The sequence below is a fragment of the Oikopleura dioica genome, chromosome PAR (genome assembly GCF_907165135.1).
Source record: "Oikopleura dioica chromosome PAR, OKI2018_I68_1.0, whole genome shotgun sequence".
Classification (NCBI taxonomy): domain Eukaryota; kingdom Metazoa; phylum Chordata; class Appendicularia; order Copelata; family Oikopleuridae; genus Oikopleura; species Oikopleura dioica.
In genome coordinates this window covers 8,236,017-8,254,307 of record NC_137293.1, presented here as the reverse complement: position 1 = coordinate 8,254,307, position 18,291 = coordinate 8,236,017, and the positions used below count along the sequence as shown (strand labels likewise).

Below are 18,291 nucleotides of genomic sequence, written 5' to 3'. Positions count from 1 at the left end.
ATTGAGCGCTTTTTCCGAAAAAGTACATGATTTATATCAGAAATGCCTTCCAAAGACTTTTTATCGATGCTTATTCATTTTAAAATGTTAAAAATGTCATTTGGGGTCATCTGAGGTCAGATCGGGTCAATTATCACAATTTTCTGAATTTTTCACAGTTTTTGACCAAAAATGGGAATTCTAAAACTGTTTTATACTCCAACCCTACTAAGCTCATTTATTAGTGATTTTCCCTATTCATAACGGTTCGCATAAGATGTATTTTTATCGAAGATATTATAAACATCTCGTTTCAATTTTGTATTATCGCTTAAAGTTCTTATTCTTAAAAAAATTGGCATTCTCATATGGAACCAGAAAAAAATGCAGAAAATGCAGAATTTGGACTTGGTGACTCAATTGTCACCTCGTCACATCTTTTACTGTAACTAAACAGCTTGATATGGAAAAATGTTTTCAAAATGAAGTTTCGAGTCTGCGAAATAGAAGGCCAGGGAAGAGGACTAGTAGCTACAGAGACGATTCAAAAAGGGGCAGAAATTTTGAGAGAGAGTCCAATCGTTGCAAAAGTGAATGGCAACCCTGACGAAGGTAGGAAGAATAATTACTTTATTCAAATAGCAGAGTTCATAAGGAGAAGGAATTTCGATTCATCATTTGAATAAAAAATACTCATGCTGTTCATATTGTTGGCGATTCACTGAAAACACTAACTACGATCCCACGGTCCTACAATTGAATGTCTGCTCAAAAGAATGCATAATGAAGTACATGAGCAACTTTGGCGATTTCATCCAATTTAAGCGAAAAGAAAAAATATTACAAACGCATCCAGCACTCCAGGAGTGTGGAAACGACCTTGAGAACGTTAGTTTTAACAGAGACTCAAGTGTTAATTTTGTCTGTATCCAGGAAAAAGACAAGTAATCCGTCGGCACAACAACCACTATTGAATACATACACAAATGTCTTGAAACTTCTGACGATCAAAGAAAAGCAGCCAAGGCGGTTTCTTGAAGCTTGGAAACTTCATGTTATTTTCCTTGACGAACGGAAAAATCTCACTGCTCTGAATTCAAAAATTGCTTCTCGCCTAGACGATGTCTTCCCAACTTTTCAACACTGGTTTTCTTGGCTCAACCGAAAAAGCTTTGAAAAAGTTTTCATGATTGTCAATTTGAACTCGCATCATTTCTCGATCGTCGCACCGGACTATGGCTACACAGGAGGATCTGGACTGTACTTAGGAGCTGCAATGTTGAACCATTCGTGTGACTACAATGCAAGATTTCTTTCGTCCTTTGTAAGTTCAGAGAAGATACTGTACTCGACAAAAACGATAGAGAAGGGCGAGCAAATATGCATTAGTTACATTGATGATCCGTCAGGTTAACCAAAAACTTTCCGCTGTCAAATTAAAGTCTTTCAGAATTTACTGCTGAAGAACGAAAACTAGAACTCTCTCGCTGGGGCTTTGAATGCGCCTGCCCTCCGTGCAAAAATAACACTGCTGTTTTTCCTGACAAAGAAGTTGAGCAGAATCACTATTCAAAAATGGACTCTGTTCGTGAACAAATTTTAAAATAAATTTCTGGTTGTATTTCTGTCTTTTTGGAACTGTTCATGGAAAAATTAAACACTAGAACTTTGCAAAGGGCTTACAGTACATTATGGCTCGGATTGATAGTTTTCATCTTCATAGTCTTCATAGTCTTCGTCTTCGTAATCATCGTAGTCGTAATCGTCGTAGTCATAGTCGTCATAATCCTCGAGATATTCTTCTAGCTCTTCATCGTCCATCAATTTCAGTTCCTCCATCATTTTTCTTAAGAAAATTTAAAGAAGGGAAACTATCCTTGATGTTACTTTTCACTAGAGCTGCCTTTTTTAATCCCGGCTAAGTTGAGAATATCTTCAATTATCATTTCCCTTTCAGTCTTCTTTTGAACTTGTTTCTTATCATTCAACTCTTCCCGCTCTTTTCGTTGCTTTTCTACTTCCGCAATAAGAGCATCTCTGTAATTAGGGTCGGTCAGTTTCTTCTTGTTCTGACTATCATCGTAAACTGCCTTGGTATCAATTCTTCCAGCTTGTGATTTTTGAGGTTTCTCGAAGGATTTTACCGTCGAGCCTTTTTGTTTAGCCATTTCTTGTTGCTCAGAAATCGTGCTGAAAAAGAGTAACGCTAGAAAAAATGACTGAGTGTACTTAGGATGTTTCGCTTTCCAAGTTTTCGGTCCTTCCGGAGATTTGGGTTGATCAATGCTCTTGTCGATAATTTGCTTGTTTTTCTCGTCAAAAGCAACTTTCGAAGCTTGGAGAATATCGCCTTCCTCGTGAATCGGAATTTCGCAGACGAAATAGGCACGGACCTAGAATAATTTTACCCTTTTTCTTCTTAGCAAACATACTCGGCAATTGTAGTCATGCCAAGTTCCATCTGACCACATGATCACGCACTCTTCTTCGCCGTCTTTTCCGTAAGGATCTCGCCAGTTTGGTTGGCCATCGCCCCAGGATGAGTACTGTAGATCCTCGCCAGTATCCCACGCATATTTTTCTAAAAATACTATAAGCCTCTGTCAATTGTAGTGCGTTTTTACCTTGTTGAGCCTATTTAGTCCGATCCAAATGTCCCATCTTTTGAAACCCATCACGGCATCTAAAACAATTTGCATTTTCTCTTCATCCAGTATCGTCACTAATTGAGCACCAATATCTCTGCAGCTTGCTTGAGCCTCACTGTATCGAAGACGCGAGTCAGAAACCAGCAAGTTAGTTCCAGACGAATTCTTCAGGTGCTTTCTGAGCTCGTTGAAGACGAATTTGATGGACTTGACAAACTCGCCAACGCCATAAGTTTCGACGAATTTATCCGGTTTCTCAGTTCCCAAAAACTCATCAAAAGCCGCGAGTGTGTCGATTGCCAAAGTTTTCGTCTTCTGAAGAGATTTTTCGACTTTGGTAAGTTTCGTTTTTGTTTCTGAATGGCGCTTCGATGCTTCTGACAAACGCTTTTCTAGCATCTGATATTGGGCAGTTTGAACACTAGTGCTTTGGCCGTTTGCGAGTCGCTGGACGTTTTCTGTTTGAATTCTGTAAAAAGGGTTCTTTCAAATAACGATCAGCAACCAACTCGGCTGACCCGAGTTTTTACTGTCTTGAAGGTGTTGCGAGAATGTTTAATAGCTTATAAAATATGGCAAGTGCGTCCATATCTCTATAAAATTGAGTTTAATTATGATAATTTTACGATAGCAAATTGCTTGGTTCTCTTCAAAAGACTAAGCGATAATGTTTATCGAAGATAATTCATTTTTTACAAAAGAAACCCTTTCCTTAGTTCTTTCCTCAAATACTCAATCTCACTAATGCTGAGACTTTTATCAGGCAACTCCGTTACAACATCAATCTCGAATTTTAAATGCGTCGAGATAAAGAACCAAACCGCCAAAGAAACGACAGTAACGACGATTCCCTTTAAAACTTGATATGCAGTGGCCATCTTCGTTCTCTTCTCTAACGGCTCATTTCAGGAGAGATTTTCGTACATTCAAAAAAAAGGAAGAAAATAAAAATGTTGAGCGCCCGCGGGAAAGCCAAACGGTCACCATTGAAAGCGAACAGCTCATGCATGGAACTAAGGCCACATGTCTTTCGCTGGTCATTTTTATAGAAATAACTTGTTCAAAATGAAGATTGGTCATTTCAAAATTTTTGAAAAAGAAAGATCTAACCCTAACCCTAACCCTAGCCCTAACCCTAGTCCTAACCCTAACCCTAATCCTAAAGCCGCCCCCTAAAATTAATACGAATTTAAATCGTTGATTTAACAATACAAGATAAATGAATCTCGCCTTATTTATTCAATATTTCGAATAGCTTCAATTTCATTGAAGAAATTCTAAAGCATAAAATCGAGAAAGCCCAGCGCGTGGCAGTCCGTGAAGCATAAATAACCCCCTCAATCCGGAAATGTATCCCCTTGGCCATAAAAAGCCCGATTTCACACCAGCGGAACGTACCAAGAAACCAATTGATTGTAGGAAACGATCAGTTTCGACCTAATTTTCCGGTTGCTTTTGAAAATTTTCTGGCTTCGATTTCAAATAAAAAATCTGGCTGAGATTCGCAGTCGCTAAAGTCGAACAAGTTTGATTTATTATTTCTAATTACAGTAGCTAATCACGTGAGGATTGATTAACTCCACGGAGGATCGTCGACGATTTTTCGCGCAGAGACTCAGTTGCTCTTTCTGGAAATTAAAAGAGGCCCGTCGCGAAATTATGGCTCTGTCACAAATCCCCGAAATTTCAAAGCAGAGGCCCGATTTTTTACGAGATTTGTGAACACTGACGGTCCCAGGAAACGGCCCCTTCCGCGGGTACTGAGGGATCATTACGGGTCGTTATTGGACCTGGGATTTGGATAATTGACGCGTCTAAAATTTCCAATTAGAAATGATGAGCTGTCATTTTTTCTTTGTCTTTTATGCCTAAAATAAAATCGAAAAAGTCTAGCTGCCTCAAGATAATTAAAGAAGAATCTGCCAGAACAGAAATGAGAATTTTTTCCTTTTTGATTAATTTTGAAAACAGAATTCCAATCGCGAAAATTGCGCTGAATTTACCACGCTCGGCTTGTTCCAGCTGTTTGTTTCAACATAAAAAACATGCGTTTGAAAAATCGCAGCAGATTTTGATACGCTAGGGAATGAGCGCGAAATTAGCCAAAAGACAGAATTGGCCTTCCATGTCATTACACGCCAATTATCCAGATGAGGATGAGAACTTGTTGTTTTCGTCTTTTTCTCGTGGCACGAGGTCTTGTTGTTTGAACTGGTTGTTGTTTATTTACAAAGTGTTTGTTTGTGGATCGTTGTCCCTGAACCTGATGAATGTGCCCGCGATCCAAGTGCATCATTTTTTCCCAAGCTACTCGAGCGTTGAATTGCTGCTCCGTCTCAACTTTGAACCATCAAAAAATCGGCTAATCCTTCATTCATCAAACATGCACTAATTTTTTTCCAATTTCGTCAAGGATCTGAAGGATCAAAAATTCTCCGAGGAAAGGAGATCCTTTTATTCAGCCGTCGACGGAACGTCAAGTCGAAGACGTCATCGGAGGATTAATTTGCGTAAGGATGAAAGAGGGTCGACTGACAGATAATTAGAAAGTGGAAAGAGTCGATTACTAAAGCACATGACTTGCTGTTGCCTGTGTTTTTGGCTTTTAGATGATTAGGTACAGTCTTTGGCATTTTCTTTTTTGAGTTTTATGTTCATGATTTCTAGCAAAATTTACTGGAAGCAGCAGATTTGATCAGAGATCTTTTAAAACGGCATAAATTTCAATTTCAAAGACGCTTTTCAACTCGTATCAGATAAATTATCCGCTTCCAACACCTTCTAAAGGTGTTCCATGTCCGATAGGGATCTTTATGGTTACTGTAGGAAGTCATCTGCTGGCCATACTTGCGATCACATGGCCTGCGCCGCGGCCCCCATATTTTCATTCTGTCGCGAGATGGCGCGCGAGCTCGCTTCGATGCTATAAATCCCCGCTGCGAAGAAGGAAGAATATCAAAAACATTCTTTATTCATTTTCACAAAAAATAAGAAAAGAAAGCAAAGAGACTCTAAAATGGCCTTCAAAGTCATCGACAAGCACGACCTCAAAGAACTCTTCAAAATCAAGTCCAAGAGACTCTCCGGACGATTCTTCGGCCGCCGCCACCAGATTCTTGAGTCAGAGGACGAGCAAGACCGAAACGAATTCCTCCGAAGCGAGAAAAGCTCCAGATACTCGTCCAAAGCTTCTTCGCCGCTCATCCCCGTCGATTTTGACCAAGTTGATTGAAGAAGTCCAAATTTCCAGTTCGAAAACAACCAGAAAATGGCCACGGTTTATATTTTTCTTTTCGTCAATTTCTTCAATAACGGACTATTTACAAAATTGTACTGTAAATAAAATATTTCGAAAAACAAAAAAAAAATCCTCGATCCAAGTAACCTTTTTTTGAATTTTTATTTTTGGAAATAAGAAGTGACACCCTTATTCATATAAAAAAGCGGAGTCTACTTAGACTCATCCGTAATGGCTAATTAAAAACTAAAGGTCATTTTCAACCACTTATTCCAAACTCAAGTTCTCGTCCTTCAATATTCATTCGGTCACGTGGGTCCGATTCTAATTGCAAAAATAACATGAATAAACACAGGTCAACCATTATCCGTCATCATTCTGAAACGAAGCCAGCAGACGCATATTTGCGCTAGATTTTGATAAATCGAGCTCATAAAATATTTCAAAAGCAAAATAGAAAATTCATGAAATTCTCAAATTTTCAAGACGAATTCGCCCGATCAATACCGCCGTTTACACTTGAGCAAATTTTTCGAAGGCGCTTGTTGCAGCTGCCCTCGTGCCCGTTCGAGCTTGGCAATCTTTGAGATTACAGGCACACTTGTACTGTTGTTTACATATTGACCAGTTTCTATCTTTGGAGTGAAGGATTTTATTGCTTGTTTGCGAAGACACAGAAATGGAAAAGCAGAATTAGTAGCTTGGTGGAGGAGTTTTGTTATTTTGAAACATATATTGCGTGACTTGATCTGGAATTTCGGCGAGGACGTGTTGAGCCAGTAACTGCTTTACAAAGTTCTTTATTTCTGTTTTACCGCAGTGACCAACGATCAAGAAATTCAATTTTTGGTTTCTGCGGTGGCTTACAATTTGAACAATCAATGGTTCTTTTTTTTTTGCTTTTTTCGAACTTTTCCTGAGAAGCCCTATTCGAAGTGTTAAATTGATTAAAAGGGACGAACTGGACAATATCTCTATTCGCCGTTCTCCCATTCGCCCTGAGCGCATTATCATCACCGTCTAAAACATCCATGGCGCTAAAGTCAGCATCGCCGACTCCGACAATAATGATCGAAAACGGAAGACTTGAAGCATTGACGATTGCTTCGATAGTTTTGTCCATGTCAGTAATGATGCCGTCAGTGATGATGAGAAGAACGAAATAATCTGGAACTGGTTTTTCAAGGTTGCCAGGATCTGCTGCCATTCTTGCGACTTCGTTTATCACTAGAATTTTTTCAATCAAAAAAAGTCTTCTTTTCGATGAAAATTCTTACCTGGTGAAAAATTGGTAGGCCCGTAAAATTGAATTTGTGGTAGACAATTATAATACGTCGTCAAAATTCCATCAATTCCCTGGACAAATGGGTTTTGAAAATTAAAGTTGCAGGGGAACATGTGCGAGACATGCCCCTGTGGAGGTATTTTGGCGCCGAAGCCGAAGACGGGATACATTTTGTCCGTGTCGTAGTCTTGAATGACCTGGCCAACTGACTGTGTTGCTTGGTAGTATTGACTGGGGGTAGTTCCGCAGTGATGAAGGCTTCGGGGGTCTTGGTAAGCGCCGTTGGACCCGGTGAAATCGATGGCGACGACGAAGTTCATTTGCATTCCGCCGGTTATGTAATCAAGGAAGGTGAATTTCTAATCCCGGATTTCAGTAAATGCAAGAATTTTCATCTTTTATGTAATTCTGTAGTTATAAAATCCTCTCCTGTGAGTGTTTTACACTGTCTATCGAAAGAGTTCCATAACCAAGGCTGAACTTTTTGCCAGATTGTTTCATATCTTCAGCAGCTGTTTGCTTCGACCCTATTAGTTTATGCCCGTTGTCTTTGTATTTGAATAATCTAATGAAAATTAATTAAATTTTCTTCAAAGCATCTCTACCTAAGTTCTAGTGTTCGCTGTAAATCTCCATTACAAAGCTGCCTGGATCCAATATCAAGATTGAAGCTGAACATTTTTCCTGCTTGATCTTTGCCTCTGTAAACAGTGGAAAAGCTTCCATCTTCATTTGCCCTTGCAATTTCCAAGAAATGTCTGCTACTCCCGAACATTGATTGCTTGAGTCCAGAAAGCGACATTTTAAACTTGAAGAAATCACGCGCCGGTTGAATTTCCTCCGCTCGAACTGTAATTGATCCCTTGAGAGTTTTGTCTTTGATCTTCAATTTGTGAGTAAGTCCTTTTGAACCGGCGGAGACGATTTCGCCAATGTTCATTTGTGCTTTTCCGAGATAGTCTTGGTCTTTGAGGGAGCCGTTTTTATCGTCGATGTCGAATACTTCGAGTTCGATTGTTTGGACCATTTCAAAGAAATACTTATCAAGGTTTGAAAGTGACATTAGGAAGAAGAATATTTTGACAAAGCTCTTACAGAAGGGAGCTTTCATGAAAATTACGATAAACCTTGCCTCATATTCAAATCTCTTCGCAAATTTTGGGTTCAAATCATTCTTCACTTGCTCTGTTCTTCCCAACTCAACGAAAGGCCCTGTATTCGATGCTCTGTGACGAAGAACAACCATGGGGTCCGACAATGACGTGAGATCCAAATCTTCCAAGTTGTGGCATTCTATCGACAGCTCTATCTTCGTTTTTGGCACAGCTGCTGATCCAGGGTTAAAATTCATTATTCTCCGTTTCTCTAAATAATCGCGAAGTTACTCATCAAAATCAAACGTCGTTAAATAAGGGCGAGTCACAGTTTTTGTCTCATAGCTTCAATAATTCATTGAATAAGAAAATGAGCTTGGGGAATCAACGATGAGTTTGCTCCGCCTACGTGTCGATGGACTCGTATAATTTCATTTGCCGTTCATTTTGCTTTGAAGCAGTTTTAAGAATGCCCGCGGGCCGTTTATATATTCCATCTCTTTACTTTGTGATACGTAAAACAGCATGGAAATGGAATGATTCAGTTTATTTTTCGCTGTTTGACTAATGCAAACAGTAAGAAGTGAATAGCAAATAGTAGTCGTTTATTTCAGCATCTCAGCAGATCGAAGCAGATTTTCAACTATACATGGGTGCTCTTTTGATTCACAACTGGCTCGTGGGTGTAACTGTACTTGTAGCGATAGTCATCCCTGTAATCGTCAGATGAAGATCGTCTCCGATGATCACGTGACCTGGGGGGTTGGGTAAGAGATTCACTGATCGTTGTTTACCTGTGTCTTGAGGAGGATCGATGATGCGACTTTGAACTTTTTGATCCTTTTTTCGAAGACGAATGTTTTGACGAGCTCCCTCTTTCGCTAGAACTCTGGTTCAAGACTGTTGAAGGAAGAGTTACAGTTCCCCCGTCGATTTGCTGCACTTCCAGAACAAGCTAAAAAGGCGTTATTACGGTGCGTTGATGTTTGCTTACCGTATCAGATCCTTTTATTTTCTCAAGAACTTCCGGAATCGTTAGAGAATCTGTCGAAGCTCCATTGACGGAGAGAATCAAGTCGTTTTGGTTGACCTTAAAAAAGAAATAATTCAGAAAAAGAGATGAAAAATCGACTTACATCGTTATTTTCCGCGACTCCGCCAGGATTGATGCTTTGAACGAAGACGCGTGTTCCCAACTTCATTCCAAACGACTGCCCGTGTGACTTTTTCAACGTCACCGTCCTCGGTTCGTGAGCTTTGACAGGGATGACGGCGTACTTGTCTCTGATTTTAATCTGCGCGAGTTCACGTTCAACCGAAGAGCCGCGAGAGTAGGACGAGGATGATTTGCGAGCTTTGGACTTTTTCTTCGACTTCGACGTCTTTGTTCTTCCACGTGAGCTCGAGCGACTGAAAATTTATCTCGCCTTGAATTCTGCGATTTTATGCCTCCGTAAATTTACCTGGAATAGCTTGAAGATCGTTTACGATGCTTTTTCTTGTTCTTTTTTGGCTTCTTTTCTTCGTCCGAAGAGAAGTCTTCCGATTCTTCGCTTGGTTCAAAATTCTTCAACCTAAAGAATCGTCCACGACTGATTAATTCAAGATCTTAGGAACCTTTTTTGACCTTCAGCAGAGTTAATAACATCTCCCATATTTTGAACTGGCGGTGGAGCCTGCTGGGTTTGATTCAGCATCATTTGCTCATTCATCTGTTGCTGGAATTGCATTGTCTGCTGCGGGTTCATCGTCCTGAAATCACTGTTACCATCAATTTTAGCCCTTTGAGCTTACGAATTTTGCATCATTGCTTGGTACTGTTGCATTTGAACTGGCATCTGTCCCATGGGAGCCATCATTGTCGACATTGGGTTCGTCGGAACTCGACGTGCCACTTTGAAGGTAGCTGTTTTGCTCCGCTTCAGGAGATCGGTGGCTTGCGGTTTCTCCGCTTTCTCCATTGAAATACCATTGATCTCGAGCACTTTGTCGCCCGCAATGAGTAAACCAAACGCTGGTCCTTGGAGAACATCGGAGACGAAGATTCTTAAAAGAAAGGGAAAAGCTTGATAAAAATGACGATTTCTTACAAAAAAATCGTTCCACAAAAATCCCATGCTTTCGAGTTTTATTCAATTTGATGATAATTAACATACCCTGTATCTCCTGTAAATTGATTGACAGTCTTCGCCCCACCGTTGAGCGCTATCCCAAATCCATTCGCCCCTTTTTCAATCTTCAGTGTCTTCGTTTGCGTCGCGAAACTCCCGTTCATCGCCCTTTAATTTTCTCTTTAGAAACTCAGTTCTCTATTGAAAAGTAAATTCCACGATGTTTCGTTTCTTTTTATTTGATCGTTTTTCCGAAAATGGAATTCTCGTATCGTTTGTTTGAATGAGATGTTTAGTTAATTTTTAACCAGACTGCTATTTGATAATTGACACACGCGGGGGAGTCCATCGCTCTATTGTCAACAGACGATGCAAAAAAGGGATCATCCAAGCTAACGAGCAGCTCTGGAGATAAGAACGCAAGCTGACTTGATGGATGTTTTTTTGGAAAAAAAATTGGATTTATCAATTTTTGAATGTTGAAATCAAGGAAGAGAACCATGAAAAAGGACCTCCCAAAGATATCTTTTTAAGTATATACAGTATAAGTCCGATCGCTTACCATCTGTAAGCGGCAACAATTTCCGCCGGGTTGAAGACAACCCCATCTCTCGAGGTCATCCTCAAAATTGACAAAATTACGTTTTCTCCCCCTTTGAAAATTAATTTTTCTGCCTCATCTCGCGTGAAAAAAAGGATGAACTCACGAGGGACGCAAGGGAAACATCCAGATCCGTGGCAATAATCGTCACAATTCTAATTAGATTTAATCGATCGAGAGCCACTTTTCATTTCTTGCCGAGCTTGGCTCGCATAGCCGCAATTTATAACCTGAGGGTCTTTTGACAATGATGGTGGATTAATTCTACTTGTTATTTATTGCCATAGAGTCTATGGCATAGACTAAGTCTATTATATAAAACGCTAACGTAGACACATACCTAATGGACTCTGGACTAGTGTCAATATCATATTGACAATATGTTTGTTTATCTGCAAGGAAAGAAGGAAAATGAGTATCCTTTTCCTGATACTTGTGTTTACTGAAGGCCAACGCCCATTTCACTACAAGAGAAGGCTTGCATTTATCCTGAAAATCTGAATGTCTTGAAAATGGAGAATGAAGTTGTAGAAGGTGATCCTTCAAATATTGAGATGCTTATTTTACTTGAGACGGCAGACGATGCAAACAGAGCATATTTTACGAACAACGGTGGAAACGAGTCACGTGCTCGGTATCGGATCAATTCTACAGTCGACAATCATCGTGGAGAGATAAACGATGCTCGTCTCAATCGCCAACCGAGGAATGACTATTGGAATAGAGCGGCCCAAAGAAGACCAACACATAATGCTCCATTGGATTGGATTCGAATTGTCGCAATTTTGTTCCTCGCATTTTTAGTTTCCGAGAACATTATCTTTGAACCGATTTTTGAAAATGTCGACGATAACCAACCTAAAACCAAGCTTGAAAATCAAACCGATCATTTTCAATCAACAGAAAAACATCGAGATTCTACAAAAACATCGATTTCATACGACATTGAAGTCATAACTGGTAATGTCCGATTTGCCGGCACCGATGCCAATGTGTTCATTCAAATCTTCGGACAAGACGGCAAAACAAAAGAGAGGAAGCTTGATAACAGCTCAAATAATTTCGAGCGAAGGAGAGTCGACAGGTTCACAATAACCGAATTGGACGTTGGTAAGATCCAAAAGATCAGAATCAGACACGACAATTCAAAATTTGGCCCCGGATGGAATCTTGATCGCGTGGCGATCATTTCAAAGAAAAACGGCAAGGCGGAAAGGACAATTTTTGTTTGCCGAAAATGGTTCAGCAAGAAAAAGGGTGACAAGCGAATCGAGAGAGAACTTTTGCCAACAGATGATTCTGGCAATCCGATCTGACTTTTCAATTTCATTTATTATGTCCATTTAACGGTTTCGAGCCGTTAATTCATTAAATAAATTGAGTTTATTTAATTACTATTATTAGCAAAAAAATTGGCATCAATGAATTTAAAGAAGCCAAATATAATATTTGAAATATTCTGTAAATTTGAAATATTCTGTAAATTGACTGAATTCGAATCATTTTCCTCGGCGAATCTTCAAAACGGCATTCTGAGATATATTGAGAAAGTTGAATGCTTCATTTTCGCTGAGATTTTGAACGCTTTCCTCGTTGATTTCTAATATTTCATCCCCTTCATTCACAAGTCCAGTAGCACTTCCTGAGAATAATTTTTAATTGGCTGCAATGAGAATTTACCCAAAACGACATCTTTGACAAACAATCTGGTTTCAAATTTTATTCCGTGGCCATTTTTCCCTCTTTGGATCGTTTGTTCCCAAGAAGTAGAGCTTTCCTGACGAGAAACGTAGCCCTCGTCTTTAGATTTCGCCGCCTTCATATTTTTTATTTCATTTTTGAGTCGTTCGTTTTCCTTCTTTAGCTTGTGAATTTCAACTCGAGTGCGTCTTAAAAGAAAGTATTTAAAGAATAATTCTGAGAATTATTCTCGCTGATGTTCTTACTTGTCATGGAGATGAAGGTTTTTCATCATTTCCTGGAAACTAGGCGAGGGCTTGTCAATATCTTCACAAGTAGAGCAACTCTCAAAATATCGTTCATTTGGTGTCAGTTCCATCATTGTGTTCGTACTAAACAGACTCTCTGTTTCCCCCAAATCTTCCGGCAACTTATCAATTGCCAAAGTCTTTCCTCCTCCATCTTCCTCAGGATCACTCATCTCAGGAACGTAAATTTAAAATTTCTATTGTGCGCAGAAGAAGTCAAATAATGGATTTTTCTGCCGGGTGTATTTAGTGAGTGTTCATCTTTACGTAGCCGAATTATGTATCAATAAGGCTTTTCCTACATTAATCGCTTGATTTATTTTGAAGACTAGACTAGAAAGAATTTAGTTTCATTTCTTTTCTTTTATTTAATTAAAATAACTTCGTGCGTTACAGACAATCCGACTTAGGCAAGTAATTTCGCATGTTGTTTTCGTCTGAGTCTAAATGCATTGAATCCGAGAGCAGCGTTGAGAAGAAGAGTAATGACCAGTACCGCGTGACCAGACTCTATGAAATATTTTTCATTCACTGCCTCGCATTGATTAACTCTTACTCGAGTTGGACCAAGCTGCGAATTTCGATGAGCTCTGAGGAGCAAAGAAGATTCGAGCTTGTTGTCCTGCTTTCAGATCTCTCGGCGGAAGAAAGAGCGGCCATGGACCAAAAGTTTCGATTCCTACTGATTTTGCTAAGAGCTGTTTTCTACCACCACGCTGCTCGAAGTATGTTGGGTGGGCACTTTCGTAAGTCAGTTTGTCTTCAATCGATCTTTTTGATACTTTTACCGCTTTTTCTTTTTCAAGCGCTTGCTGCAGTTTTTGAACGAGCTTTTTTCGGCTTACAGAATATTTTTAAAAATCGAATTCTTAGATAGTAAAAAGCCATTCCTCGAAGTACTCCTTGTTGTTTTCAACGGTGATTCCAGTTGTATTTCGGATCGCCGTTGCGTTTTTATTCCAACCTCCCCATGGCGTAGTTCTATGAAGTGAGTTTTTCTTGCTTTCAAAGGACGAGTCTTGTTTTTTATTGTATTTTTTGTGCTTGTCTTCGTTCATTTCGATCACTTTATTCCAGAGCCTTAATGAAAGTCAAAATCAAATGAAAATATAATTTTTATTACGCAATCTTTGCTTCCAGCGTTTCATTTCGTGGTGGAATGTCTGGAGTTATCGCCACTTTTCCAATATTATTCGGTTTATAATTGCTCAAATCATTTTTCGCCAAATCTAAGCACAATGATAGTTTGACTTTTGGCTTTGGTGTTGGCATTCCTTCTTCTTGTTCTTCCGGCTCTTCTTCCTCTTCTGGTTCGTCGAGGCACATAGAGGTACCTCGCGAAGAATCCATTTGCATTGGATTCATTCTATCGAACTCCGCCTTTAGTTCGTCTTTTCAAGTTTCAAGATAACCTGTTTAGTTTCAAATAAAACCTGTTATCATCTAAAAACTCGTCCCGTCAGTACAAGTCCCATAACAGTTCTCTCCATTGGTGACACAGACCTACAATCATCTCTTATAAACCATGATTTTTTTTGAATAAAAACCTTCGTTACAACATGGATAAAGAATCCCGAAAAGTTGGGCACATCAACAAAGCCTTCCGAAATCCCCATAAAGTCAATTTCAAAAGCCGTGTGCGGATGCTCTTCCGGGTTCGCTGCATCGTAAGCATTTGGCTGTGGATACTTGCCGCCCTCCATCAGAGGATGAACAATCGCACAACCACTTTGAAGTTTTCTGATGAGAACCGTTGCGTCCGGGTCATCTGGGTCCTTTGTCGCCGTTACCCAGAGTTTTTCGACGACAACGACCATCGTTGGTTTCTGGATATCAACCAGTTCGATGCCAATAAAAGTCCTGTCCGTCTCTTCAATCGTGTCATCAGCCGTAATCGGCCGCTCCAAATGCTCATCGAAATACAGCCCACTTCTGACATCAAAACTGCCGTCGCCTTGAATCGGCTCTAGAATGACAGCCTTTGGTCGCCCGCAAATACAAGGCTTGGTAATATCGCAAGTGTAGGTGCAGTTGTTCTCCGGGTCCCAGAAACAGTCCTGACATTCATCGCATTTTGTGGTGACACAGAGGCTTGTGGACATTGTCTTCTCGAATTTGCACGAGAAGTTTGATGTTTTATACCACGTATCGAACTTTTTTTATGTGCTCTTTATTTGATGGCCGAATTTTAAAATCGTTCGAATAAGAACACAATCCTGATTTCCGAAAATGATTTCAGGAACTGTCGAGTTTGACTTCTTCCACTGGATTGTGTTCTCAAAGATAACATGAGTTTCAGTCTCATATTGCCTAAAGAGGGCGCTAGAAAAAGGCGTTCAGAAGGATCAGGGTCAAATTATGATTCAGGGCCCTTTCCAGAAGTTACAGTCATAACTCCAAGTTGCCATGTTGTCTTGATTCATGAATTTGAAGATGTTCCCATCTCCTACTTGACAGTTTCCAATTGCGTCCACAGAATAGTCTTTCAAGACATCTTTTTTTCAGGTCGCCGAGGACATTAAACTTGAGCGATTCAGGCTACTGGTCTTAAAATTGGCTGAAAATTGACCAATTTTCATGTGAAGAATAAGCCTTTCTATGAATTTTACTCTCTAAAAATCTGCTTGGTTCTGACCGAATCCTGGTATCTCGTTGATTTCCAGAGTTATTTCGCTGTATCCACATGATATGAGATTTGAGGCCTGAGTCTTTGAGGTCTTCAGATAATTCAGTATTTTTCGACAAGAAAGATTTCTTCCTAGTTACAATTCTCTGCTTTTATTTATCTCTTGGAATAAATGTTCTGGAAGACCTGGGCCTGTGCACTAACAGTACTGGCGAAAAACGCCAGAAACGGGGCGCGCACCATCGAGAATAAATCGATCTAATGGCACCGCCAACAGACCACTCGGTAAGGCAATTAGGCCACGCGGATGAGCGATTCTCGATTTTCTCAACCATCAAGATTTATGAATCTACAAGTGTACAGTTGTAGACTTAGGGGAATGTAACAGTCCGAATTCGGAACATTAGTGAGATTTTCGGAAAGTTCTCCATCTTTGAACCTTTCTTATTGTTCGGGAACGTGGCTACAAATACGTAGCTGAACCGAATGGTCGTTCCAATGGACTCCGATCTGTTTGTCTTCTGATAGAAAATGTCGCAAATTTTTGTTACTGGGAATTCCGGATTGAATCTGAAGTTATCCGAATTGCGCTCTAAAAACGCTTGACGTACATATTATTAGATTTACAATCAAATCCTGTACCTTATTATATTTGTAGGTTTTTATATAGCCAAGAGTTAAGGTCTTTCAATACAAACTGAAAAGAACGCCAGAAAAGCGCGGCGCTGATTGGCGGAGGCGGAGAATTTCCAGAATTAGAAACGCTTCCACTACTTTCGCTAATTGCTGCTTCAGAGAATTTCGAAGAAAACGAGAATGAACAGCAAGAGAGAGATTCCGATGAAAATTAACCAAAGAAGACTTTTGAAGAGAGTCCTTGGAAATGGTGCTGAAATTCGAAAAGCTCTTCGACGAATTTCAACAGGAAACAGACTGTAATTCGTGTGTGGCATTACTGCAGCTGCTACTCAATCGCAAATGATGGCTCGACGAAACCTTCAGTTGACACAATCCATAGTCATTTGTCGACACCGGAAATCTTCGTCGAATAAAAGTCGCTCTTCTCGACCGTTTCCTTCAGAAAGAGATTTTTTCTGCAGAAATTATCTTGCAAAAATCAGATAAGACGAAGATGCCATACAATATGTCAGACAGAGTTACCTACATCCGGAGAATCATGGATGATCAGTTCAAGGAAGAGTTTTCACGATTTTTCAAAGGGTTATTTCGCGTCTAAGGCCAATCACAGACGCGCAACACCATCCCCCAGGGTACCCCCAACTTGGGGACGCCAAGGGGGGTAGTTCGTCTTCGATTCGCTTACCCCCTTTTTTATAAGTGAAAAACTCAGTAAAGGATTCTCTCCAGCGACGAAAACAAATTCAGGTGACGCATGGTTCTGCGCTGAACATCACTAGAAGACTTGGACCACTCAACAAGGTACACTGAAATTTCTAGCGTTTCCGATTTTCATTTTCTACCAAGGACTTTCGATTCTTCTCCGAAGAACTGTACGAGATGAACTCAAGAGCCAGAGAATGCACCAGACGACTCGGTAAGTTTACAATTCTACAGAGGCCTTTGTGAATAAGGAGTTCTATTCAAAGTCTTTTTTTGAATGAAAGCCTCTTCTATATGATTTTTTAGTTTAATCATCTTGTTTTCAGAAGCAATTTTGGCGAGACCTGATATGAAGAAATATAAAGACTACTCCTAAAAATCCTTTTAAGGGACCTTGGCGAGCTGGCTGAAGCGCGACTTCACGAGCGCTTCATTGATTTTTGACATAAGCTATTTTCAAAATTCTTTTTGCAAACATAATCTACAGAGACTCTTCTTTCTATTCCAGTTTTTAGATTTTCTCTACCATTTGTAATTCAGTCGCTATTGTCGAAAAGAGAAGTTAAACTTCAAAAAGATTCAGCACTTTCAATTTTGAAGATATGAAATTATAATTACTTTCATCGGAAAGCCCAGAAAATTCTGCACAAAAGTTACCTAATGGGGTTTTATGAAAATCATTGATGTAGTGGTAAGAGTCTGTAATCAATAGTTATTAGCGCGCGCTTTGCGGGAATCGAGCGCAAACAAGCCAAAATAATGCTTCGCGCAGCGAGAACGCCCGCTGTGGAACCGATACACTCCGGAATAGCTCACCTTGCACTTGGCAGGCTATTGTTATCATAACCCCATTAGGTAACTTTTGTGCAGAATTTACTGGGCTTTCCGATGAAAGTAATTATAATTTCATATCTTAAAAATTGAAAGTGCTGAATCTTTTGAAGTTTAACTTCTCTTTTCGACAATAGCGACTGAATTACAAATGGTAGAGAAAATCTAAAAACTGGAATAGAAAGAAGAGTCTCTGTAGATTATGTTTGCAAAAGAATTTTGAAAATAGCTTATGTCAAAAATCATTGAAGCGCTCGTGAAGTCGCGCTTCAGCCAGCTCGCCAAGGTCCCTTAAGGGTAATGGTATACATCGGCGCGGCGCCGCTCGCTCGATCCGCGCTCTGCAAGAACCTATTTCTCACGAGGCCGTAAAATCTGAACGGATCGAGATTTTCGAGATTTAAACAGATTCGGAATCCTCAAAGTCTCTTCTATAAACTGATCGAAAATTAAAACAATTTTCAAAGAGGAACAATGTGAAAAGTGCCAGTTTCCTTCAAATGACATTTTCTCCATAATTTGTCATCCAAATTTTTTGAAAATTAGACT

At 39.8% G+C, this 18,291-nt stretch overlaps 6 protein-coding genes and 1 long non-coding RNA gene across 7 annotated transcripts; 1 reads left to right on the top strand and 6 right to left on the bottom strand.

Annotated features, from left to right (window-relative positions):
- Positions 1 to 1,576: 1,576 nt before the first annotated feature.
- LOC145701637 (uncharacterized) lies at positions 1,577 to 3,026 on the bottom strand. The gene is made up of 5 exons (XM_081778850.1): positions 2,651 to 3,026; positions 2,412 to 2,560; positions 2,209 to 2,372; positions 1,867 to 2,169; positions 1,577 to 1,825 (listed from the first exon to the last, which is right to left on the bottom strand). The coding sequence occupies exons 1-5, from the start codon at positions 3,024 to 3,026 to the stop codon at positions 1,669 to 1,671; spliced, it is 1,149 nt and encodes a 382-aa protein (XP_081634976.1). The 3' UTR covers positions 1,577 to 1,668.
- A 3,434-nt stretch (positions 3,027 to 6,460) lies between these two features.
- Positions 6,461 to 8,633, bottom strand: LOC145701636 (copine-3-like). Its single transcript, XM_081778849.1, is given in 5 exon segments — positions 6,461 to 7,092; positions 7,143 to 7,545; positions 7,583 to 7,715; positions 7,756 to 8,189; positions 8,283 to 8,633. Coding segments are annotated over 5 exon segments (1,605 nt in total). The 5' UTR covers positions 8,502 to 8,633; the 3' UTR covers positions 6,461 to 6,676.
- Positions 8,634 to 8,749: 116 nt separating this feature from the next.
- LOC145706121 (tight junction protein 1-like) lies at positions 8,750 to 10,991 on the bottom strand. The gene is made up of 9 exons (XM_081783641.1): positions 10,918 to 10,991; positions 10,401 to 10,523; positions 10,039 to 10,290; positions 9,862 to 9,996; positions 9,708 to 9,818; positions 9,381 to 9,654; positions 9,239 to 9,334; positions 9,039 to 9,199; positions 8,750 to 8,999 (listed from the first exon to the last, which is right to left on the bottom strand). The coding sequence occupies exons 1-9, from the start codon at positions 10,974 to 10,976 to the stop codon at positions 8,888 to 8,890; spliced, it is 1,323 nt and encodes a 440-aa protein (XP_081639767.1). The 5' UTR covers positions 10,977 to 10,991; the 3' UTR covers positions 8,750 to 8,887.
- Positions 10,992 to 12,305: 1,314 nt separating this feature from the next.
- LOC145706124 (uncharacterized) lies at positions 12,306 to 13,097 on the bottom strand. Its single transcript, XM_081783643.1, has 3 exons — positions 12,903 to 13,097; positions 12,637 to 12,845; positions 12,306 to 12,598 (listed from the first exon to the last, which is right to left on the bottom strand). Exons 1-3 carry the CDS (start codon positions 13,016 to 13,018, stop codon positions 12,456 to 12,458), a joined length of 468 nt encoding a protein of 155 aa, XP_081639769.1. The 5' UTR covers positions 13,019 to 13,097; the 3' UTR covers positions 12,306 to 12,455.
- A 144-nt stretch (positions 13,098 to 13,241) lies between these two features.
- Positions 13,242 to 14,387, bottom strand: LOC145706123 (uncharacterized). The gene is made up of 4 exons (XM_081783642.1): positions 14,068 to 14,387; positions 13,845 to 14,024; positions 13,501 to 13,784; positions 13,242 to 13,454 (listed from the first exon to the last, which is right to left on the bottom strand). The coding sequence occupies exons 1-4, from the start codon at positions 14,307 to 14,309 to the stop codon at positions 13,351 to 13,353; spliced, it is 810 nt and encodes a 269-aa protein (XP_081639768.1). The 5' UTR covers positions 14,310 to 14,387; the 3' UTR covers positions 13,242 to 13,350.
- Positions 14,388 to 15,279, bottom strand: LOC145701635 (uncharacterized). The gene is made up of 2 exons (XM_081778848.1): positions 14,492 to 15,279; positions 14,388 to 14,447 (listed from the first exon to the last, which is right to left on the bottom strand). Exons 1-2 carry the CDS (start codon positions 15,044 to 15,046, stop codon positions 14,388 to 14,390), a joined length of 615 nt encoding a protein of 204 aa, XP_081634974.1. The 5' UTR covers positions 15,047 to 15,279.
- A 1,019-nt stretch (positions 15,280 to 16,298) lies between these two features.
- LOC145706125 (uncharacterized) lies at positions 16,299 to 17,465 on the top strand. The gene is made up of 4 exons (XR_014134655.1): positions 16,299 to 16,767; positions 16,929 to 17,010; positions 17,056 to 17,125; positions 17,238 to 17,465. It is a non-coding gene; the product is annotated as an uncharacterized LOC145706125 (long non-coding RNA).
- Positions 17,466 to 18,291: the final 826 nt, after the last annotated feature.